A 25905-nucleotide genomic window follows, 5' to 3' on the forward strand; every position below is an offset into this window, starting at 1 on the left:
CTTAGTCCACACATCAAGCTGCAAGGGGGGACTGCCTCTCCCAACAATATTTCGCTATATTTAATAGCATTTGAAAAAAAGAATGTTAAAGGCATGCTTTTAATTCTTTTTTCCCATCTATCTTACAAAAAATGTCAGGGTCAACTAATCAAACCCAGTGAGGGGTGGTGAGGAGGGGCAATAGAAGACAAATGCTTTCACGTTTCTCTTTTCCTACCCTGGCAAAAACAAATTTGAGACCAGCGCCAGGAAGATAAAACCATAAACATTCTTTTTTTTTTTTATTAAGAAAGCATGCAAACAACAACAACTTGTGAGACCATACACCCCCCGCCCCAGCCTGCACCAATGCAAAGCATTATGGGTGGTATGAAGGACTCACCAAACCAGAAACATGGGGGTTGAAGAGAGAAAGGCAGGGATGGGTGGATCAATACCAAAGAATTGCTCCTTCCGTCCCTCTCCTCCACTTTCTCCCTTACTTCCTCTTTTAGGCAGTGAGCTCCTGCAGTTTTGCACACATCACCCAAGACAACAACAATGACAAAACTTTCACGGCCAGCAACGCTGGACCAACAAGACAAAGTAGGATTCTTTCCATTTCATGGAGGGGAGGGGAAACCGAGGCCCAAAGAGGGTCAGGTTTGTCCTGTGCCATTTAGCAAGGCTGGGTTTAGTGGAGAGGAGCTAAAATCCCAGAAGGCCTGACGGCCAATCTCCAGCCCTAGCCCCAGACTTCAGTTACTCTGGCTGCCTGCCAGAGTTCTTAATGACCCTCGTTTTTGACCCTTCTTAATGACCCAGAAGACACAGATGAAATATAAACAAGAGACATTTACATGTCTGATTTAGTCTACCCTTGCAAATCCTGTATGGATCTGGGTAGAAAAGGGGTTTAGAAAAGAGTGATGATTTGTCAAGGGGGAATCTTAGGGAGAACAGATGGGACGTTGTATGTAGGAGGCACCTTGATTGGAAGGATAAGGAAGACACGCCTCAGATAAGGACACTGGGCCAAGGCGTGTCACCACCCTCAAGAGAAATTCTCCTTTCCCCAAGAGGAAATCTTACGTCATACTTCAACCCCACTGACTGCCCTCCAACACCATGGGGGATTCACACCACTCACACCCCTACTTCTTACAAAGAACTTCAAAGAAATAAAGTGCTGTTTAGTTAACTGCCCTTTCTTGCCCCCTGACTTCAGCCTCACTGGACGTCTTCAACAAACTCTCATATAGAATCCCTTACAAAGAAAGGAAGGGGCGGATGAGGGGGAAAAGCAGGAGAGCAGAAAGCATGGGTAAATAAAAGAATATGAACACAAAGCAGAAATCACAGAGAGAGTGGCCTTGTCCATTCCGTACATTTTGTCCTGCAGCTTTGAGAAAGTGAACATTCAGCAAAATAAAAACGGAAGTAAAATTGTTCTTCCCCCTCATGACTAAAATTCAACGATTAATATCAAATATACACTAAGCACTTTGCAGCAATAAATCATGGCCACTCCTTGTTAAAGGAGGTAAGTTATCCCTGTACCTATCTCTGGGGGGTCTCCCTTGGCCCTCATGGAGCTCTTTGCTTTAGGTTACTTATTCCCCTCTACCAATTTCCCTTCACCCCTCAAAAGGCTGATTGCAAAAGCTTCAGCCCCAATGATCTGGATTCCAAGAGAAGCATTTGCCTACATAGTTAAATAACTGAAATATTCTCCACCCATGTCTATGCCAGCTCCCCTCTCCTCCCGCCACCCTCCTGCCACCAGTACTGTAGGTTTGGTTCTGCTATGATGGGTGGGAAAGAGATTCCCGTCTTGCCCTAGGACATGGTGAGACACAAGGAATAATGGGTTACTCTCCTTTCTTGAGAATGCCAGAAAATGAGGGAAGAAAATACCATGGGTGGAAGAGGTGAGCAGACAACTAAAGGAGGACAAAATAATATTTGCTGAATGAGATAAGGGGGTGAAAGGATAATTGGTAAATGCAAATAAAAGCCACAGTTAATTTCCAGAGAAAATGATGTTTAAAAGTCAAAATGGTTCAATTGAAACCATCTCCAAAAAGCTGAACCTATGCTGAAGAGTTGTCCTCATTTCCACCAGAGAAGCAGAGTTCTGGCTAAGCCCGACTCTATCTCCTACAGAGAACAGGCCAGGAATAAGCCAATGACAGTTTATCTGACAGAGTAGCATAGACGCAATTTCTGACTGTTTTATATTCCATCACCCCTCTACGATATTCTACTCGACCCAACCCAGACCTCTTATTCCACTAGGGTTTTACTGCCACCACCATCACTCTTGTCCTTGATGGGGAATGAGATTCAGCAGAAGTAGGACTGGAGAAATAAAGGGACAAGGAAGAGCTCAGAGGACAAAATTAGCACCATTGAGTAAAACCTGCAAATTCATGGCTGCCAAGCAGTGTTTTAGATCCCTTCTACTTGATAACGTGGCTTCTCCAGTCCTGGATAGAACGGATATCCACAGAAAACAATGTGGGCCTGAAAGGTGGGACTAGCGCTGACTTTCCCAACACGAAAGGGAAATCAAAATTTGAGACCTTTCTCTGCGGCTCTCATGGCCTCACCTTCCAGCCAGATGATTTTAAATTAGCAAGAGGTGGACGTGGTCCATGGTGGAGGGACAGGAGACCGGAGACAGCATATAACCAATAATAATAATAATAATATAATGAGAATAATAATAAAAGAATTAGGAGAAAAACAAGAAGGAAGAGGAAGAATGAGGCAGAAAAGAGGGGGTTATCTTCGGCAGCATCTTGCGGTGGCTTCTCTGGCAGAGAAAGAAAAAAAAAAAAAAAGAGGATATATATCTATATACAGGCAAGGGCGGAAGGGATGGGCTGGGGCTGTGCTTTCCCCACTGCCAGACTTCACCACCCAGCCCTGGGCTGATGGCCAGGCGCTCAGATGCACTAGGTAATCAAGTCCCAGTCGAAATCATCGGGGATCTCCTCACTGGCCCCAGGAGGTGGAACTGGCGGCCGAGGGACCATGTGGTGTGCTGTGGGGAAGAGAGAAGGAGATTAAAAGGAGAGTGGATGGGAAGCCGTTCTATCCATCTTGATGGACGGTGGTCAACCCCAAACACCACCATGGGGAGGGTCTGGGGAAACTATTGTCCTGATCAGCCCAGGGTTATTTTTGTTTCCAGACACCACTTCAGTGAGATCTCAGGAAAGACTCAGAGTAAACTAGGCCACATGGCAATGTCACAGTATGCAGCCATTAAAAATTATACTCATGGGGACTTCCCTGGCGGTTCAGTGGTTAGGACTCTGCGCTTTCACTGCCAAGGGCCCGGGTGTGATCCCTGGTCGGGGAACTAAGATCCCGCAAGCCACGATGGGTGGCCAAAAAACAACAAAAAAATTATACTTATGAAGACTATGTAATAATGACAAAAAAACATACAGAATATACTATTACATGAAATAGCAATACAGAAATTTGTATATAAATCACACGGAGAAGGAATACATGCACAAAGAGCTGAACATCTCCTCCAAAATTGAAAACACTGTGGTTAGGCAGCATGATAACAGTGATTTTTCTCAAGTGCATTTAAAGGTGAAGGATCTTTCGTTTTGTAGTATTTATGGCAATTTAGGGTCTCCCCACCTACTCTCACCATCAGAGGTAGTTCAATCCCAGAACCCTGATACTAGAGGTCAGGAAGACAAGAAAGCAGACGTGGGCTCAAAGCAGGTACATTTGCACAACATGTTCATGTCATTTGTCTGAGTGTATCTCCCACCTAGATTCCGAAGCTAGGCATAAATGTTCTACACGTCTATCTTTTGTTTATAGCCATGCTTCTACTTCCTTTCATCACTGCCGGCACGAGCTCATTTTAAAGTAAGTTAGTCTTCTTTAGTCTCCCATGACATACACCTCCCTAGCAGGTGGACCACCCTCCAGCCTTGAGAATCAGGAAGGCTCACCCCCTCCCAGCAGGTGCAGGCAAAAGAGCCAAGAATGCAGACTCGGAGCCATAGGAAAGCCAAACGACTCGTTGGTGGTGAAACAAGCTTCCTGGCTCTTACCTGGGCGATTGTATCCTGCTGAGTCCTGGGTGGCAAGTGGGTACATTGGTGATGGACCCGGGTAGAGGTGGGGGGCTTGAGGGTGCACGTAAGAGTTCACTGCCAAAGCAAGACAAGAGTTAAGTGAGTGGGACCATCGTATTCAAGGAAGAAGAGTCAGATAGAGAGGGAGAAAAAAATACTGTTGCTCCCCTTCATCTCTTCTCCCTTCCCTGCTCTGTTCTGTAGCTCCTGTGGGCATCAAGGCTTTCTGCAGAAGCTATCAGTCCTCACCACTTAGGGCACAAAGGGACCCGATACCAGTGGAGTTCAATATCACAGCTATCAGAAGGATGACAAATATAGAACCGTGATCATCGACTCTTACTTCACCAGTTTGAAGACCATATAACTGTAGAGAATCACAACTCCACCTAATTACGATCCAGGGAGGGGTTACTGAGACACAAATTTGGAACAGGGACTTCCTCTTCCCTTTTCTTCAGTAACCCTGACCTCCCAGATCAAGATCTAAAAGGAATCATATGGTCTATTTCTTTGGCATTTGGATCACTGCTCATAAGCTGATGTCTCTCAGTTCTCTTCTGCCCTTCTCGTCCCCCTTCCTTTTCATCATCCAGTCTCCACCTCCTTGGCAGCTTGCTTTGTGCGGTACCTTGGTTCATGGCTGGCTCCTGTTTGCCACTAGTGAGGGCACAGGAATCAGCAATGCGGGCGGGGGCGGGTGGCCGGTGGGAGCCCCCCTGGGGGGGCACGTGACCAGTCTGAGTGAGGAAGTGGTTGAGGGAGTCACACAGATTGGCAATGTGATGCTGGTCCAGGCTCCAGTTCTTCTGCTCTGCCTGCCGCAGACTCTCCATCAGCTCTGCAAACAGAGCAGCAAGAAAGGCTAGCCTTGCAGAGGCCCCAGTGCCCCTAGCGGTTCTATGCCCAACTCACTGCTCCAACTACATGGCCAATCAACACCGCTGATTATATGCGCTACCAATAATTGACATCTGTTAGAGTCCTACATTTTCAAACTCTCATTCTATTTCTTCCTTACTAAATTCTTTTCTTTCTAAAAAAATTTTTTAACATCTTTATTGGAGTATAATTGCTTTACAATGGTGTGTTAGTTGCTGCTGTATAACAAAGTGAATCAGCTATACATATACATATGTCCCCATATCTCTCCCCTCTTGCGTCTCCCTCCCTCCCACCCTCCCTATCCCACCCCTCTAGGTGGTCACAAAGCACAGCTCCGTGCTATGCGGCTGCTTCCCACTAGCTATCTATTTTACATTTGGTTCCTTAGTAAATTCTTGTTATAATTTCCATCTTTCTGACGAATAGAAGTTTCAAGTGACTGAGTGAATTAGCTGCGGTCACACTGTCAGTAAATGGTGACAAAACTACAAAATAGTGGTCCAGGGTGCTGAATTCCTGACAGCCTCGTTCTCCTGAAGATAAAGCTCAGTGGAATAAACCACCGTCATATTTTGAGTTAAGGCAAAAATTAATTAAAACTAACTTGAAGAGGGCATCAATATTATCCACCTTGTGTAACATGAAATCCTCCATCCTCAAGCTTCACTTAACCATCCCCTCCTGGTTCCGGCTTCCACTGGGTTTTTCCACGTCCCTATATCCCTCTTCCCTCCAGGCACCATCCTTTGATCACTGACCTGAGAACTGTGACTGCTCAATGCTGGACCAGTTGAGCCGGTTCACCATCTTGAAGCTTTCCTTTAAGGAGTCAATATTGGAGCACCAGTCAGGAGGAAAGGCTGTAAAGAGGAGGGGGACGTGGTAATGAGACAGAGTGAGGGGTAAGACAGCCACCAACTGACAGCAGATTGACTACTGAATGCAAGATTCTTGCGTCTACGTAGGTTATCAGCTGCATGACCAAGATAATTTTGGACTCTCCCTCCCTGGAGATTTAGGACAAACAAAGCTATCAATGCTTTAATTACAGACAGCCAAGCTCATGGGCAGAAGAATATGGAAAATAATCCCGATTTATCCAAGAATTCTCTAATATATAACTCTAAGCAGCAACCTCCGCGGCTCAGACGAGCTCTCACGGGAGAGAGGCTACAAGACCCACTGTGAACTTCCTAACCAGTCGCACCTCCTGCCAGAGTCAGAACAGGGGGCTCAACCCGCAGTCCTCTAGGGTGTCCCTGCACCCTCCCTACTCACCAAAGCCAGTGCTGTTGATGGCAGCCTGGCCTTGTGCCTGTTGCTGCTGCGGCGGCGGCGGCGGCTGGGCAGGGTGGGTGGGGGGATGGTGCTGATGAGGGTGGTAGCCGCCGTGCTGCAGCGGGGGTGGGTGCATGGCCATCACAGGGGGCGGCCCGTAGCCCTCGGCCCCCGCTTGCTTCCCCCCTGGTGGGGCACAACCATCTGGGCTTGGGGTGTGCAGGGGGGGCGCACCGCCCACAGCGGAGGGGCCCTGGGCGGGTGCCTGCTGCGGCTGCGGCTGCGGCTGCGGCTGCGGCTGCGGAGGCGGCGGCTGGGGCGGCGGCGGCGGCGGCGGCTGCTGGTACATGTAGTAGTTGTTAGAGGGCGGCAGGTCCCCCAGGAGAGACGAAAAGCCTGCGGGGAGGGGCGGAGGGGGTGGGGAAGCGGGTACGTGAGTGGGGCAACGCATCGCTCAGGACGTCCACTGGGTGTAGACGGGACGTTCTGGGACAGCAGGGTCCCCTGGGCCCCCTTCCTCCCCCCGGCAGGGTTAACCGACAGACGGAGGCCCTCGACAGCACCGACAACCGCTGAAATTTTAGCCAAAAGGTCAGCATGCACCTTTTCATGCTATTTTTCAAGGATCTGGGATGTAGTCCTGGAATCACAGTTTCAAAAGACATCGGACATCAGGTAAAGTTCCAAAAGCAAATTATAAATAAAACAAAGCCATGGGCCTCTGTTCTCTCCTTTCCCTTATTGTCCTACAGGCTTCTGCCTCCTTGTAGTCAGTACGAAAAACGGAGTCCGGGTGCGCAGTAGAGTGGGGACGGATGAATTTCTCAAACAGATGGGGCAGGGAAGAGCTCGAGATGGAGACCCAGGCTTTCAGCCGTGATTAAACTTGAGTGAACTCTCTGCTGTCCTCGCTCCATCTAATTTTTCCCTTTGTTTCTAATTTTTCCCTTTGTTTCTGGGAGCCCTCCAAGCTCCCTACTTCCAATCAACCAAATCACCTGAGTTGGACTCATTTCTCAAGCAAATGCTGCAATCTAGCAACACAACTCTAGATAGGAATCCCCTGGGATATAAAAGACAATTAATGACAATTAATACAATTTTCCCCAAAGTGACTCCTAACCACTTTTTATCATTCCACTCATCTCCGGTCGCCTATCCAAGGCCACTGGACAGAACAAGATCTGATGATTCACCTAAAGTCCTGACTTCATCCCTACCTCTAAATTCTTTTTAAAAATTTAGGGGAATTCCCTGGTGGTCCAACGGTTAGGACTCCGTGCTTCCACTGCAGGGGGCATGGGTTCAAACCCTGGTCGGGGAATTAAGATCCCGCAAGCCGTGTGGTGCGGCAAAAAAAAAAAAGTAAAAATAAAATAAAAAATAAAAACTTAAGAAACAGGAATCACAGAGCACTGAACCAGACAATCTCTCAAAAAGTCTCCCAATAACGACTTCAAATCATTCTCATATGTTAATTCGGGAAATTTGAGTATGGATGAGATATAAACTTATATTAAGGAAGCATTATTTACTGTGTTAGGAGTCATCATGGCAATGCATAACTAAAAGAAAAGTCTTTATCATTAAGGATGCATACTGAACCAGTATTTGCAGGTAGAATGATGTGCATTAAATTCCTCCGTTTAAAAGAAAAGCTGGGTGGTAAACAAAACAAGCTTAACATATCGGTAACTGGTAAAGTTGGGCAATGAAAATACGAGGGTTTATTATACTATTTTCTCTATTTTTGCATCTGTTTGAAATTGTTCCTAATAAAAATTAACATAAATACGCTAAAAAATAAATTCTTCTCACAGTGAAACGCAGGGATCCTTAGGAAAAGGAAACTACTGCTGTCCCCTAGTGGCCATCATCAGAATGACTTGCTGGCAGCCATAAAATCACGGCCCTTAGTTCTAATAGATGGGGGATTCCTCCAACTCACTTACTGAAACTAATGACCTAGCCCGCCTCGTGAAACAGCTGTCCTTCAGAACTAAGCCAGAAGAGCTCTGACTCCAAGCAGTTTTGGCTCATGACATGCTTTCCCTGACCAGTGATCAACCTCTCCTTGTGTTACAAGTAAGAAAGAGGGAAAGAAGAGAATGTCCCCATCTGTTCAAAAACCCAAGGACGTCTCTGCTCCCCTCCCCACTCCAGACTCACCGTGCTGAGAGGAGGAAGAGGACTTCTCCAGCATGGATTTGTAGAGGTTGCGGAAGGACCAGCTTAGATCCTGAAAATTGATCTCTGAGTAGGAGAATTTGAAGTCATGGGTGGTGTTGTACAGGGGAGGGGGACCCTCGGTGCTCTCTCGGCCTGGAGCCCCTGCTGCCACGGCTCCGCCATCCACAGACCCTGTGCCCTGCAGAAAGAGGTAAGAAAGACTCGATCCGTGTCCTACGTGAGGGACCAATACAACCCTTTAGTGGACACCAAGTTCTCCTGCCTGTCCTCTTCATCCTCTCCCACCTTTTCAATGAATGAGCATCATTTTCTCCTTTTCTCATTCCTTCCTATCTTGATGTAGCTTCTTGCCCTTTTCCTGCGCTACATCCATAGTCATCTTTCCTTTCTCATAACCTTTTTGGCTCTCTTTCTTGTCTTCTCACCACTTTTTTTCTGATCTTTCTTAAAATTTTGTTGTCTCTCTCTCTCTCTCTCTCTCCATCTCTCTCTCAGCTTCCCTCTTTCCCTTTCTCCTTTCCCAATTTATCTGCCTACTACAGCACAGATACTCAACACATAATTTTGAACCAACAGATATATGAATCTATTCTACCACCCACCCACCCACCCATCCACCCATCCATCCATCCATCCATCCCTATATCCCCTGCCACCTCCACCTCCTACCTGGCTGTAGCTGGCGATAGATGTGGGGCTCTGGAGTGGCATCTGAGGATTCCCCTCGGGAGGCAGTGAGGCTTCTCCACTCCCTGGAACGCCTCCCCGTGGGCTCTTGCTTGCCTCCTGTTCTGGTGAGTCCTGGGATAGCTGAGGGTTGTGAAAGAAGAGAAATCTATAAGTAGATGCTAAACATCCTCCCAAGACCGATGGTTCCACACCTGCTGGTATTTGACCTTGGCCCCAAATTTAGGAAATGACTGAAGAAGCAGGCAAAGATGTGGAAGGAGCAGCTGGCCCATAAATGGCATCTCATTGAGGTGGAGACTTACATCATCATCTGGAGGGTGTCTTCTCTTCCGGGAGATGTCAGGGCAGGTATCGATTGTCCAATAAGAGCCCTAGAAGGAGAACCCATCCCCATAAAGAAAAAAAAAAATCATTATATACGGAAATTCCCACCTTTGGAAAAGTAGACATTTGAAGGGATTTTCACATAAAATAAGAGTTATATTTTTAAAAATGACTGGATTGTAATTCAACTATACTTCAATTTAAAAAAATAAATAAATAACATTAACATTAAAGAAGATCATCTATCTGGAACCTTAAAAAAAAAAAAAGAAATGAAAAGGGACTGGAAATTCACATAGAATCCTGAGGGTACCAGCTATTTTTGAGGAATAAATTTGTCCTAACAGCTCACTGAGGCCTCGATCATACTAGAGGGACAGAACACAGCATCTAGTTCAAGGAGCTGGAAATGTCCAGACCAACCCTTCCCTTCCATGTGATCTGAGGCAAAACTCTCTTGGACTTCAGCATCCACAGCTGTCAAACAAAGAGGATGATCTATCCCGTCTCTCTTTTGAAGGTAAAAAATCATGGGATTTTTATATAGAAAAACTCCTACAAAGGTTATTAAGCCCACCTTTTACATCTAGAAAGAGCACCATGCACAAAAAAGGGGGCATCAAAGTCCATTTTTTAAATAAATATTTCTTTTAAAAAAAATTTCAGTCTTCCTTAGTCATTCACTCTCATGGGGACCCACTTGCTTGATAACCAAGCTCTTCCTTTGAGGAAAAAAATAAAGCTGCTTCTCTAATTAACATGATTTCCTCTTCTGGGTAATTAAAACAGCCATAGGACTCTAAGCTGTCAACTACTTCTCGCTCCTTCCTGCTCCTCCCTTCACCGCTTACAGCAGAATCTCACCTTCCCAGGGTCATCCCGAGGTCTGGGCACCTTCCGGAAACACTTGTTGAGAGAAAGGTTGTGCCGAATTGAATTCTGGGGAAGCAGAGAAGCAAGTTAGATTTGAGCATTGTGCAAAGCAGAAAATTTTCCAGTAGTGCACAGACGGACACAAAGGGATATAACACACACTAAAGTTCAAGTATCAGGGTAAACAAAGCACCTCTTAACTATACTTATGGAGGAAAAAACCTATCAGATAGCAAGAGCAACGAGATAAGAAAAAGGAAGCAATTAAATTGATGAGAGGTAATGGCTGTAAATTTGACTACCAGGTGCTTCTAGAAAGCTGATTATATAGTTTTTCAATCTTTCCACCCAACTAATAACAGGTATATAAATGCCTCAAAATCACATCTGCCCAAACCTAAGTGTCCATCAATAGATGAATGGATAAAGATGTAGAGTGTGTGCATACACACACACACACACACACACACACACACACACACACACACAACAGAATACTACTCAACCATCATAAAGAATGAAATTTTGCATCTGCAGCAACATGGATGGACTTGGAGAGCATTATGCTTAGTGGAATAAGTCAGACAGAGAAAGACAAATACTGTACGATATCGCTAACGTGTGGAATCTGAAAAATACAACAAACTAGGGAATATAACAATAAAGAAGCAAAGTTACAGATATAGAGAACAAACTAGTGGTTATTAGTGAGGAGAGGGGAGTAGGGGCAATATAGGAATAGGAGAGTAAGAGGTACAAACTATTGTGTATAAAATAAGCTGCAAGGATATATTGTACAATATGGGAAATATAGCCAATATTTCATAATAACTATAAATGGAGTATAACCTTTAAAAATTGTGAGTCACTATATTGTACACCTATAACTTACATAATATTGTATAGCAACTATACTTCAATTAAAAAAAATCACATCTGCCCAGTCCCTTAACTCATTCTATCAGTATTGAAAGAACAATGTTTTAAAACTGATGATGTGGGAATTCCCTGGCGGTCCAGTGGTTAGGACTCAAGCTTTCACTGCCAAGGGCGTGGGTTTGATCCCTACTCGGGGAACTAAGATCACACAAGTCGAGTGGTGTGGCCAAGGAAAAAAAAAAAAGCAGAAACTGATGATGTAGATGATAACAAAATATAAATTATGAGTGAAACAAGGCACAGTTCGCCTTTGTCTTCTCAACAGCCCATGGAATGGTCACATTTGGAGGAAAGAAATATTGTTGCTACATGTCTTGGGTGAGGTGGCTGGAGGCTGTGGCAGCTAGCAGGAACATATTTCTAAAGGAAAAACTAAATGCTTTCAACGGTCTCCAGCTCGTCATCTGGTCTGTATGTCAGCCGGTGATTTACAGAGTGACAGACCTACATTAAATCCCCATTCCTACTCAACAATTGGCAAGCGAGTGATCGCTCCAAAGGACTGAGAACATCAGTCTTCCTTCTTTGCTTGGAAGGGGAGGCCCCTTTTTCCTTTATCTCCAGCCAAACAACTTATCCTCTCCTTCCTTGCATGGTGGATGAGCTGCTGGGGAAGAACCTAATTATATTATTCTTTTTCTTCGTACACAATTTTTTAAAAGATGACGACTATGTGGAATGAAGCTCTGCAAACCTGATGAGATGCTACCTCTAGGTAGGATGGAGCAATGCCACACTTTGCACGTGACTTCAACAGAGTAGAGTGGCAATAAATATCTGTGAAATGAACCAGAGGATAAGAGGGTCTGATAAGCGTCAGCATCCTGTTGCCCCCATAACTATACTTAGTGGCTCGGTATCACAGGAGTTTCCCCAATACACCTTATGGAAGTTGTTCAACTCTGGAAAAAAAAGTAACGGATGGGAGATTTGAGATTTTTAAGTTCACACATCTGAGACGCTCAGAGTGAACTGGACCAGGTTATAGGAAGAAATAAAAGTAGAGGAAAAGGTTGTCAAGGCCAAGAATCATCTCAGGGTATAGAAGCCGTCCCACCTTCCAACCAATGCCAGCATTCTTGTAATAGGGGAAGTTATCACAGATCCAGCGGTAAATCTCACTGAGGGTCATCTTCTTGGCTGGAGAAGAGTTGATGGCATAGGTGATGAGGGTGGCGTAGCTGTATCGGGGTTTGCCATCCTGGTGGACGGCTGCCTCATCTTTGCTCAGGGTGGCGTTAGGATCTGTGGGTGAGCCTGGTGGACATTTGCGGCTGCCGCCTGGAGGCCCAGCCTGGGAGGCACTCCCAAGCTTCTCAATGGTAGCCCGGAGGGTCAGCTGGGGGAGCCAGTCTATGGAGGTGAGGCTACTCTCTAGGTCAGAAGCCATGGTACTTCTGGGTTCTGCAGAGAAGAGGAAAAAGAGGAAAACAGAATAGACAAATATTACCTGTGGTTACTGGTGGCAAGTAATACACAAATCCTAGGGCTTTAAGGGAAGGAGAGGTTCTTCCCACTCTAATTCCTGTAGAAGACTCCTCTCCTGGGATAGCCCTCGACCAGGTGTTACCAGAACCCCCAAATGGATATGTCACCAATTACCTACCAGGTGATAGACTGGTACTTATTCTACATCTGCACGTGGAACATGGCCAAGAGGCCTCTCCCTTCGCACAGGACTAAAAAGGAGATCAAACCACCCACCAAACTGAGCTATTCCCTCAATTCTTCTCACTTAAAGCCCTATAACATAATTTTTTTAAACTATGTAGAAATAAATTTTAAAAATAAAATAAATAGCAGGTAAAATCAGCCAAAGTCTATTCTCCAATTACGTGATGTTTGTTATATTTACATTCAACATCCACAGATAGATAGCACGGGTGAATGTGTAAAGAAAAACAACCAGAGTAAACACAAGTATACACTGATGAAGCACACACCAACACTTTTAAAGATGTTCCATGTTAGTTCCTTTTTATCCCACATACGCGTGCACATGAGGCATATTACATACTTCCCAACTTAAGTTACATGTGACAACCAGCCAAGCACAGATGCAAGACAGACACATCAACAGTGGCTCACGACCAGAGATCACAATGAGATACACGGCATAACGTTACCCATAGGGCACAAAGTCACACACACAGCGAACGGAGCCCGAACACAGCTGCCCTGGCACCTTTAAAGCTCCCCCTGGTGAGCTCCCGCCCACAGACACCGACACCAGGAAGAAGTCACTGGCAAGGCCCTCCCACCTCTCGGCCTGCCCTGCTGCACTGAGCCAGGGAGAAACCCAGCTGCGCGCTCACCGGTAACAATCAGATCGCCGGGCTAAAAATAACCACTCTGGGGCTAAGGGCTAGCTCCCCTTCTCCCGCCCTCCTCCTCTCTCCTTCCTTCCCGGCCTGGCACGCACGCTCGCTGCACCTCCATGCAAACTCCTGACGTTGCCAACCCGCCTACGCCTGCTGTCTGCACACCCTGCTGCCACCCACGCAGCCTGGGCGCTCTTGCAGGCGGAGAGGTGCAGCTAGAGTGACGTCTCGGTGGGGGAAGGTGAAGAACGGTGGGTGAGATCTGCATCGCAGAATCTGGAAAGGCTGGCAGGAACCACTTGGTAGCCATTTGGCTCTCCCCTGGGGTCGATGCCAGCCACCCCCCAAGCGCTTGCTGCCTGACCGGCTCGTGCCTGCACAGCCGGCCAGATTCCAGCTAGGATTTCTTCCTCGGACCCCTGCTGAGGGTCCATCGAGGCGTCGCTCTAGAGGAGCCAAGGCTAACATGCCTCAGAATCCTGGACAGAAAACCTATTCCGTATATAACCTCTAAATCCACACCCAGATAATACGCACCAGCGTTACATACAACTACACACACATCCAACACACTTTGTAGTTAGAAGCTCAATCGCAGATATGCCTGCCTACCCCAGTCTCCGCCTCCAACACATCTTTCTTTCAGGCTATTGGCTCACTCTTCTAGTTAGTGACTCTTCTCCCCTGGAGACATTCTCCAAAGGGTCAGCATTCTCACTCATCTCCCAATTCCCCAAGTTCCCCACCCACGCAGTCTCTGCAAGCACGCGCATGTCCCCTGCCCTGCGCTCCTCACCAGCAACACGCCCACTCCCGAAGGCTCAAGGAAACACCTTAGCGCCTCGGGGGCTTGGGCAGCATGAGACCCAACCGCAACCCAAGAACTGCTTGACTGGAGAAAAAACTTCAAAGGCCCTGTTCAGAAACAGCACCACGATGGGGTTTCCCCTTTATCCTTAGCTCCTCTCCCCACCACTCTCCTTCCCATCCCACCACCACCATCTTGCCCCAAAACCATGGAAACTTGGAAACTAATAGGAACATTTAAGCATTCCAGGAAGCCTCAGCCCTCCTAGCACTTTACTGCGTCAAAGCAGCACAGCTTCTGGGGTAAAGCAGGGTGCGAAGCGCAGCCACCTGGTCCTGGAGCTGGGTTGTCCCAGCCGAACGGGAACATGGCAATGAGCGGGTTCACGATGACCAGGCTTCTCCTGGGTCTGTAAGGAAGTTTTACCCTATTCCCTACTGCCTCCTGCTAAAGATCCTTGGGAAGTCTCACCTTAAGTACACAGAAGGCTTCAGGGGACATTTCATTTGAAACTCTCCAGACATTGGACAGGGAGGGACATGAGAGTACAATCAAAGGGGTTTACAGAACCCATCTGGCAGTGCCAATCACTGTGAATCCCGGAAAGCGAAGCACCCTTGGCCTTTTGCTACTTGTTCTATGCCCTTCCCTAGCACTTCCCCAGTACCAGGTTAGGACACTGAGGTTAAATTTAACCTTTCTCCAGCACCCTCCCAGCCAGCCCTCCAGATACCGGCCCAGCACTCAAAATACCTTCCGATAGACGCTTGCAGCACAAGATCCTTCTGATCTTTCAGCACCGTTCTTCCTAAACCCATCCCACTTCCTCACCCCCATCACTTCCCCATTCTTGAAGGGCAGCCCAGTGTGTGGAACCTCAGAGAGTGAGGTTCCTTGATTCTATTCCGAACCTTGACATTAACTCACTAAATGTCCCTAACCGCCCCTTGCTCCCTGAAGTCTTCCTGCCTCAGTTTCCCCCTTTCAATAAAAGGGATGCAGTCATAAACACTGTCCAAGCTTCATTCCTGGAGGGACGTGAAGGAAGCTTAAAGAGCCAGTGGCTGCCACACATTCCACACTCCCCAAAATAATGGCACCAGGCTAATGTTCAGGGCTATTATTAGAAAGGCACACAAAAGGTACTTCCATTTCTCAGTCCAACCAACCTAGTTACCCAGACCTCTCTCTCCAGGTGAGCCTCGTGCCACTGCGCTGGGGCAGAACCTGAGTCAGGCTACATTCTTCTCTGCGAGCTGGAAGACTGAAAGGAAATACCCATAGAAACTGGGAAAGACAGCCAAAGGGCAGGCTCCATCACATCCATGGAACGTCTAATGAACACTACACTACTGGGAGAAAGGCAGAGAAGAACAGAAAGACATTCTATGGGTGGGGTGGGGGGAGGACTGATCCTGGGTGAGACATGTAAGACCCAAAAAAATAGGCACAGTTTTCTTCCCATTTTCTCTGAAAGGTCAGTAATTGTTCTCTGTACGGTGCCAAGGTCAGACATTAAGGAATGATAACTTCATGCTCTGTACATAACGCAGAAACTAACAGAGCAGTGGCTAAGTCTGCCACATTACCGATTACCAGCCAGGCTGCCTGGGTTTCAATCCTGGCTTCACTACCTACTGGCTGTGCAACCTCAGGCAAGTTACTTAACCTCTCTGTGTTGTAGTTTCTTCATTGGAAAACAGAGGTGATAACCGTACCTACATAGGGTTGTTGGGAGGATTACCTTGAGTTAAAATTTTTAAAGCACTAGTGTTATGTAAGTTTAGCAATTACCATTTTTTAATGAGAGAAAAAGGAGAATATTAGAAATTGAAAATTAGAAAATGGACAGACCATACAGGTAAGCCTGGAAGTAGCAAACTTGCAGTGGTTTACACCTGCACTGAGTTCTCAATAGTTTTCAGGATGTCAGAATCTCAAACTTTTCCTTTGGGGGGAGTGTGGCCCCAGGACTGACCCATGCCAGGACTAGTAAACTCCCCAGGATGAAGAAATGGAGGAATATCATCCCTTATTTTTCAGGGGGAACTAGGTCTAGTCATAAGATATGATCTGGAAAATAGCACTCTCTAAGCATAGCTACTCCAACTCAATAGCCATATGTTTCTAACTGATTCCACGGAGGCAAGGAGAACTAGGGAAACTCAGTCCCAGCAGGGCCAGTTACACTGTGTGGCAGTGAGACACCTGCAGGTGTTGTGGTCCAGCTCACTCTGAGCCATTCAACAAGTAGCATTCCAGCATCTGGTAAAGTACTTTGTGAGAAATAGTCTGCTGTTCCACAGAGCTGGCTCTTTTCAAAACACGGGGGAGGGAGTTCTAGAGTTAAGAGCCAAGGATCCTCATGCTTTTTAGACCAGAAACATCAGAAATGAAGCTCTCTGATCAGTCCTAGAAGAAGTGGCCCTAGCCTGAGACTGGGCTGCCCTGCTGCGTGGGATGACTCTCAGGCAGCCATCCATGAGCGCTCCCACTGGACAGCGCAGGCCAAGCCTTTCCTCCCAGCTGGGCATTCTCACCAGCACCCTCTCCACGTTCCTGCACAGGGGCACCTGCTCTTAGAGGCCTACCAGAAACGCACAGTTCTAGGTAACTGGAGGCTAAGTCTGAAAAGCACACGTGTACCTGTCCCCACACCTTGCACAGATGTGGATAGAGCCACATCCACCTGAAGTAAGAAACAGACGCACATCATTCTACAGCACAGCCATACAAACCTGAATTAGAGCCCTGTCTCACTGACCATGACTAACAGGTAACTTCCAGGACCCGGTGGATGTACTTAGAGACTCAGACAGTCCACCCAGGGCCCAGACAGAGAAAGGAGGAAACATAAAAACCCAAATAAGATGAAGCCTCCCACTTAGACTCTCTCTGGGGTCCTAATGCCCCTTACAGGAGACGAGGTATTTCCTAAAGGTGAGGCAGGAAAGCAGGCATCCAGATACAGATCCCAGGTTGAAAGGCAGAGCGCTACTAAACCCATAGCCCAGGCTCAGCCAGAAGGAGTTCCTGGCACCTTTTTCTTGCCTTTTCTGAACAGTCTGGGCTTTGATGATTCCTGCTATTATCTTATGAAAGAAAACTTACATACAAGGTTCCAGAGACCCAGAATTGAACAAGAAACAGGAAGGCAGAGGGTGAGACTATTAGGTGCTTTTCTGAAAGGAAACTCCTTGGGGGGTCAAATCTCCCTGGCAGTCAACTGATTTCGATGGAAGACTGGAAGGAGGCTGGGCAGCAACCCTCCTCTCCTCCCCTCCAGGATCTGCTTTTTCCTGGGGAACTGTCAGCAAGACAGGAGCGGTGTAGGGCACTGGGGCAGTGGTACCCAGCCAACACTAGGGAAGAACTTCAACCCAGGAGCTGGCATTCCCCTGCACCCTTTCTTCTTGCCTCGGGACATGGGATCCCCATTTTCCCTGTGGACTTTGTGCTTCTGGCCAGGAATGCAGATGTCATGAGAGGAGGCCTCTTGGTGCTGGAGGCAGGGTGAGTGGAGACAGACTGGTTTTCTTGTCAAGGGAGCAGTAATCACAGTGGGCTGCAGAGAACAGCTCTGGTGGACATTAAGTGACCTAAGGTTACAGGTAAGAAAATGTAATACCAACGGAAGCCCCAGACAAGGCCAGGCCACCAAATGCCACCACGACTTTAGTGGGAGCCCACTCTCTGCATGAAAAGGCCCAAGGATGGAGGGTGGCATGGGAGTCTGGCTGGGATGTGGCTTGCCATCATTATTACACTGTGTGGATGGAGTGCTAAAGATGCAGGTGTGTTCTGATATCCCTTTTGCCCTCAGCATGAAAACATACACTTCCCTAGGGACCTCAAATGACTCCCATCCCTTTAGTCCCCCAACACTAAGAAACCCATTTCTCAGAGCCTCTGCAGCAAGATGAGGGCTTGAATCCAGTAGCTTCAGAACACATTTCCCAGAAGGTTCTCGAGTTGTTACTCTACCTTCCCCAGTAATGAAACCCAAGAGTCACCATCTCAGCCCCCTACACCCACTAGTGCCTAAAGATGACAGAGAGAAGATGAAAGAAAGAAAGCACTGACCTGTCTCCAAGTCCCCCCCAGCAGAGGGAGAGGACCACTTGGTACTGGAGTTTGGGGTTGGAGGGACTCCCCTCTTCAGAGGCAGATGAAGAGTCTCATCCTCAGTGGCTCTTCCTGTACTTGGCTGAGCCTCCCAAGCTGGGGAGGGGAACTGGGTCCCCTGATGAGGAGGAGCGGGGGGAGGGGGAGGGGGAGGAGAAGGAGGTCCCACCTGGGGAAGGTGGCACAGTCCCCACACTCGGCCGGTGACCCTGGGGACGAGGGGAGGAGCCTCTCCCAACCGGGAGTTGTCTCCTCCCCCTTGGGGGAGTCCCCCTCCCCCCCAAACTGAATCTGTCGGGAGTGGAGGCCTCTTTCTGTCCGCTGGAGATCTGAGCGGAGGGGCTCTGCCCTGTTCCACTGTCTAGGTACAAGGAAGTCGGGGGGAGTTCTTCCCCTCTCCTGAAAGGCTGAGAGCCGAGTCCTCTTCTTTCCCTGGAGTGTCCTCTGCCGCTGAGTGTAAGGAGTCCTCTCCCCTGTGGACGGGATGGAGGGTGTCTACTCCATAGGCATATCCCCCTTCCTTTATGCCTCAAAAGTCCAGAACTGAGGAGAGTGGGTTTGGAGGAGTGGAGGCTCGCCGGGGCGGTCTCACTCGCTGCCTTTGGTAAGGATCACCCCTCTCTACTTCGGGAGCTCCATCCCCGGGCCGGTACGGGGATCTTCCTCGCCTCTAAGAAGAAGAGACTCGTCCCCTAGAGAGGTCTCTTCTTGCCCTCGCCCGAACGCGAAGGGTCATCTCTCCGGCCGGGGGAGAGGTGGCTCCCGTCCCCGCTCCCGCCTCCGCTCCTGGGGCTGCCCCCGAGGGTGGGGTTCTCGTACTCCCCGCTCTCCCGGAGCTGGCCTGGGCAGCTGGGGCCGGGAGGCCGCGGCTCCCGACGCCCGTCACTGCTGCTGCGGCGGCTGCGCCTCCTCTCTGGTCCCGTCCCGTCCGCTCCGCTCCCGCCGACGCGTGGCGCTCCCCGCGCCGCCACAGCTCGGGCTCCGGCCAGTCCGGGCTCCCGGGGAACCAGGAGGCGGACGGACGGTGTCAAGGCTCGGTCGGGGCTCGGGCTCCGCTCTGCTCCGCTGCAGGCCCCGGCTCCTCCCCGGCCTCCGCGCCGCGCTCGGCGCTCCTCCCCCGCCCCCGCCCCCGCCCGCCGCCGCCGCCGCCGCCGCCGCCGCCTCCCCGCGCGGGTTAAGGAGGAGCGGGCGGAGCCGAGCCGCGGGCCGCGCCGCCGGGGATGAGCTGCGCTGGAGGAGCCGCGCCACCGACCCCGCGCTCCCTGGGGACACGCCGCGCGCCTCCCGCGGCCCCGGGGACGCACGCCGCGCTCGCTCCCCTCCGGCCGCCACCCCGCCACTTGGCCCCGTGCAGCTTGCCATCCACCCGCGATGACACCCCCCTGCTGTCTGTCAGGGGAGTCCCTGTTTCGCGCCGCAGGAACTGTCAATTTCAGTTCAACGCTAGTTCTGCCACACTGACCTTTTTTCATTGTCTTCTGTACGCAGATGAACATCGGTTTTCTCAGGAATGTCTTTGATGGGCTTCTTTTTCCCCTGGGATAGCTTTTAAAGGGGTATGGGGTTGGGCCGAAGTTAGTCTGTTAGTCTTGATATCATCCCGGAGTTCAATAAATACTTGTGGAATGACTGAGTGTAGAAAGGGAAAAACGAGCGTGCAACGGAGAAAACTCTGGACTAAACATCAGAAAATCTAGCTTTATAAATTTGTGCAAGGCCCTCGTTCTATGGAATCTTGGTTAGCGAAGAGGGTATTCTGATGCTCGCCCTGCCCACCCAATAAGGCTGCTGCAGGAATCAAATGAGCTCACTTATGTGAAAATGCTTTTTAAACTGTACAGTATACAAAGGATAAAAGATATTGTTCAAAAAAAAATATTGTTCAGTTCACTTGACAATTCTATAACAAATCTTATCCAGGTCACAGTATAGAATGTTCACATCCTCTGCCCCTTATAGAATAATCCTCACCCAAAGACAGAAAACGCCATCAGGCAGACCACCTCCATTTTTCCTCCTGGAATCATATTATTCCTCTGCAAATTCTTATATATTTCAGCCTCTGGCCTATTAAACTTTTCTCAAAGTACTCTACTTTCTGTCACATAAAGTAATAAGAAAGCAAAAATATTATCCATGAAATATTTTAATTGCTAAAAAAAAAGAATGCATATTCAGGATTACAGCTTGATCACTACATTTCACATTTAGATATTAAAGGTATTTTTTTGTCTTCTAGCTAAATATATAATACTATATATATATAAATTACATTATATTTACAATGTGCTAGGAATTCAGCTATGCATGCATTATCACATTTAATTTTTCCCAATCCCATAAGGCACTATTTTTAAACCTATTTTACAGATGAGAGAACTGACTTAGAGGCATTGACTATTTCTGAGTACAGATGATTAGTAAGAAGCAAAGTTAGGACTTAAATTAACATATCCAAAATCCAAATGACTCTTAACTTATATTCCATTTTCCTGAGCTGTCAGAATTAAAAGTCATTCCTTTAAATGTAATTAAAGGCAGTAAATTCCAATTGAGCCTTTTCTTTCTTTCCACCCTTGCAATATCCAGGATTAAAACTGTATTTTCCCTTCTTCTTTGAAACATTAACTCATTCTCCCATACACAGATAACTTGGCATCAAATGTTTCTTGCTATGTGTTACATGTTTTGTTATGTTTCTTTTTCCAACCCTTTTTTGACATTTTTTATGTATGTGAAATTTGAGGATCAGGGGTAGAGAGGTCAAAGTACTAAAAATGGGAAAGCTAGGGAAGGATTAGACTCTGTTTTCCTGGAAATTGAGAAAAATAAAAAGCTCAAGAACTTATTTGACATACACAAGACATTTGCTGCAGCATTATTTATAACTGTAGGAAATCAGATAAATATCCATAATAAGGTTACTGTTAAGTATACTATGGTACAGTTACATAATAGGATACTACTTAGCTTTTAAATGAGTAATTTTATTTAACTCTGGGAAGTGGAATTAGTGAGGAATTCTTTTTCTTTTTATGTCTTCTTTACCATTTAGATATTTGCAATAGTCACGTATTATTTTAAAGAACGAATTTTTTTTTCATGTATCTAAATATATTCCAGTGAGAAAATCATGTTAAAAAACAGTTTGTAGGGAGGCGCCGACTGTCCCTTTGGCGGATGCGCGGGATCACGGGGAGCCCGGGAAGGGGGAGGTAGAATTAGAAGATCATGTAACGCCAGAGTGTGAGGATTTATCTTGGTGACTAGGATGCTGGTTCCACTGCAGGTATAATTATGCAAAGCTAAGAATCCAGGAAAGACTTGACAGAGAAGGAATTAAAAACAAGATTTTATATGAAAGTACCCACCTTGATCCTGAAAGAAAACAAACCAACAGTGGCGGCAGCAGCAATTGAGCAGTCTTGAGCACAGAAAACCCAGATACAACTCACTTCAGTGGGAACAAAGCTGAGATCAACTATAGAAAGCATTTTATGTACCACAAGGCTTTCAATCAAGTAAATAAAGTATGTGTAAGTTGTAGTTTTTTTACACGTGTATGAATATTTACAACCTTATTCTGGCCCTGTATCTACTGTCAGTATAGCACATAGTGGACTCAGTTAAAATAAACCTCGTGTTTAACATGCTTAAAAAAAAAAAGGAAAAAACAATTTGTATAATATGATTATATAGTTGCTTTTTAAAATATATATGTATGTGTATGTATATGTTTGTGTATGTACATACACACAAACACATAGATGGATATATACCAAAGATGTAAGCTTAAAGATTATTATAATTTACCTCATTTTCTACTATATCTATAATTAGCGTTTGTATGGCTTTTGCTTATGTGATTTTTTTAAATCAAAAAAAGAAACCGATAAGCTAGTTTTGTTTTGCTTTTGCCCTGAGACAGGGAGAAGCACTTGCATTCATTTTCCATTTACTTTCTATTAAGGAGGGTGATATGGAGCAGAATAAAAATATAGTCACTGAAACATGCAAGGAATCAAAATGTAAAAGATTCACCCTTCTCAATAATAGAACATATTATATAATTCTTTTTTTTTAACATCTTTATTGGAGTATAATTGCTTTACAATGGTGTGTTAGTTTCTGCTTTATAACAAAGTGAATCAGTTATACATATACATATGTTCCCATATCTCTTCCCTCTTGCCTCTCCCTCCCTCCCACCCTCCCTATATATAATTCTTCATGAGTGCTAGTCTGCCTTGAGCGAAATGCTTCTTCATACTATTGGTGACCAATATGCCACAATACGTATTTTGGAAGCACTTATGAAAGACCTGTGTGTTATATGAAACATGGTATAGTGGATAAAATTTGTGTATTCAAATCCCAGCTTTGACACTCAATAACTGAGAACTTAAGTCATTTAACTGATCTGGTAGGCAGTTTCCTCATCAGTAAAATGGGGATAATAATATTACCTACTTCATAGTGTTGGGGAGGGACTGTGTGATTTCATGCATGGAATGCACTTAGATAAGTGCATGAAGGAAGAGTAACCTAGAAATTGAAAGAGGCTTAAAAGACAAGGCAACCAAATGCAATCTATAGGTATCAAGAGACATATCTGTCAAATACAATATATGGACATTTGGGGCGATCCTGATTTGAACAAAGCAACTGGAAAAAACATTATCAAGCAATTGGTGAAATTTCAATTCTGACTTCTGTGATATAAAAGAATTACTGTTATATTTTAGATATGTTAATAGAATTGTGTTATTATTTTTTAAAGATATTTATCTTTTAAAGAGGCATACTAAAGTATTTAGTCATGAAAAGCCTGAAATTTGCTTCAAAATAATCAAGTGATGGGGAAGAGAGGTATAGGTAATAAATGACTAGCCAAGTGTTGCTTATTACAACATGGGTTTTTTTCATTTGTCTTTTTTTAATACTATTCTCTCTACTTTTGCATATGTTTGAAATTTTACAAAATAAACAGTTTTTTTAAAATACTGTTTAAAAGCACTGGAACATAGTAAGGACTCTGTAAATGTTTACTACTATTACATGCTTTATATTTATAATATTATCTAATGTTTGTTTACACCTTTCAGATCACAGTGTGTTTTCATTTACACGAAGTCTTTTAGTACTAACACTAAACCTAGAAGGTATCCCCATTTTACAACTGAGAAGACTGAACTAGAGGCAAGACTGCAAGGCGGCCCGATATACCACCTCCGCTCTTCCAGCTTCCAGGGGACCCTCGGTAAAAGGACTCGGAGGTAACCCGCAACCTCTAAGCAAAGGGTTCTTGCTTCCTTTAGAGGCTGTCGTCAGATCTAGTGGGGAGAGAATAAACAAACATACAAATGATTCACTTAAAAATATTTATCAGACAAAATCTGAGCCCACATTTGCGCATCAGAAAAATTCTAGCTGCTACTTTAAAAGGTAATCTCGGAGGAAAAGAATAGAACACAGAAGAAGAGATTACATCGTAAAGGAAAAGTTCTCTCCGTGGTTTGTATTTCTTTTACATAACTTTATTATTGTAAGTTTCATTAGTTTACCTACCTAACCTGTTTATTCTTTCTAAAAATAAGACTAGGACTAAGGTTAGGGGACCAGAGATGAGAAACTGCGTGGGAAGCGAAGCTGGGAGGCAGGAGGACGTCACATCCCAGTTGTTTAGAGGCCCAGCCACCTAACAGCTCTGCGCCACCTTAAGAAGCATTAGCCTCTTCCCAAGCCGAGCAGGCCCTCGGCTCCTCCCACTCCCGTGTCAGCTCCGACCCGGGAACGTGGGGAAGGGAGGAGAGACACACTGAATGGAAAGATTGGCGCCGAAGTCTGCAGGGTCTCCCCTTCCCCCTACTCTACCGGCGCGGGGAGGAACGTGTAAAGCACGGGCCTTTGGGGTTTGGTTCCTTTCCTGATGATTCAGGATGGGAATGTGTTCTACTGAAATGGGGGGCGAGCGGGCGGAGGGATGTGAGTGGTGGGGCTCATCTTGGGGTGAGGTCGAAGGGGGACAGAACTGGGGCGTTCGAGACACGCAGTATGCAGTGATCGTTGGTCGAAAATTGTTAAGTTCAAGAAATCCGGACGCACCTCTTCAAAGCATTTCCAAAAGAGGGGGCAAGTTTTCCATTCTCCGCCCAATTCCCCGTCTTCATTTTAATTGATTGGGTTTAAGGTAGGCCGGGCCCAAGGTTGCTTGTTGATTGGCTGCGTAAGTAATCTATCAGGATGACGCAAGCGAGAGGCGGATGTTTGGGAAGGAAGTGAAGATTATTTTAGTACCTCCCACCCCAACTACTGATTGGTTGGGATTTGCCGTGATGTAAAACAAGGCGTAAAGATGTCCACGAAAGGGAAGGGCCAATTGGCCATTTTCTCAGGGTCGCTGTCTACGGTGGGATTGGGAAGAGTGAGACGGAGTCCGCTATTGTAGTGAAGGACCAAATGGATTGAAACCCGGAAATGAGTTTAGAAGGGAACTGAAGGAGAAAGGGAAATCCGCGAAACCTTCGTTGCCCTCAAACAAGACCATTTCCTGCGTGGGATCGATAGTTTCCTGTTTACTCAGCGAAGTTAGCGGCTACCGTGGTTTTCTAAAATATACGTGATAATTAAATTCGTATGAGCCTTTGGTCCCAGACTTCCCATTTACTTATACTAAAAGGATGAAAGAGACAGAAGAAAGGAAAAGCGTGGGGTTTAGCCTTGCCTTTAGGGAAGGATGGGGAAACTGAGGTTCTTATACAGAAAGTTAAGGACTGACCCTGGATCACAGTATCCGAGCAGCTGGGTTCCTAAAGAAACCATTCACAAAATAATTGGAGAGGCTGCGTGGAGGTGAAGGAAACTGTAAAAGTTTGTCTGAAGGAAGGGCATTAATCACATTACAGAAACCTGCTTGGATATGGAGTGTATTTTATTCATCTTTGCATATCCAGTGTCTAGCAGTGTCTGATACATAGCAGGTTATGAACCGAACCAAAATGAGAAGACTTTTTACAAAGTATGCCAGACCTTTAAAATATGTTTTTAAAGGTATCTATGCCAATGTTATGATTCTGGAAAAATGTTTCACACTCACCACCTGGGTTTTTCCAGCCATAAATTGAAAGATAAATCTGCTCCCACAGATCTACCTAGGAAGCTACCTACCTGTGAAAATGCTACCATTTTCTCCTTAACACCCTGAGGCATTTAAAATTTGAAAGTAGATTTCCCCTCAACCTACCTTCCTAGAAAAATTGAAAAGATAGATGGAATTGGAGAAAAGATATCCTCTACATCCAGTGAATGAAAAATAAGGTGTTTAACTTACAATCTGCAATTCCAGGGTAGGAAGAACTATTTGAGAGTGTTGAGAGAT

At 46.2% G+C, this 25905-nt stretch overlaps 1 protein-coding gene across 1 annotated transcript; it reads right to left on the bottom strand.

Annotated features, from left to right (window-relative positions):
* Positions 1-264: 264 nt before the first annotated feature.
* Positions 265-19607, bottom strand: FOXJ2 (forkhead box J2). Its single transcript, XM_068560605.1, has 12 exons — positions 19347-19607; positions 18486-19000; positions 12331-12677; positions 10326-10400; positions 9440-9508; positions 9117-9257; positions 8427-8625; positions 6258-6653; positions 5738-5839; positions 4726-4935; positions 4071-4169; positions 265-3028 (listed from the first exon to the last, which is right to left on the bottom strand). The coding sequence occupies exons 3-12, from the start codon at positions 12661-12663 to the stop codon at positions 2940-2942; spliced, it is 1713 nt and encodes a 570-aa protein (XP_068416706.1). The 5' UTR covers positions 12664-12677; positions 18486-19000; positions 19347-19607; the 3' UTR covers positions 265-2939.
* Positions 19608-25905: the final 6298 nt, after the last annotated feature.

The sequence above is a fragment of the Eschrichtius robustus genome, chromosome 13 (genome assembly GCF_028021215.1).
Source record: "Eschrichtius robustus isolate mEscRob2 chromosome 13, mEscRob2.pri, whole genome shotgun sequence".
In the NCBI taxonomy this organism is placed as follows: Eukaryota; Metazoa; Chordata; class Mammalia; order Artiodactyla; family Eschrichtiidae; genus Eschrichtius; species Eschrichtius robustus.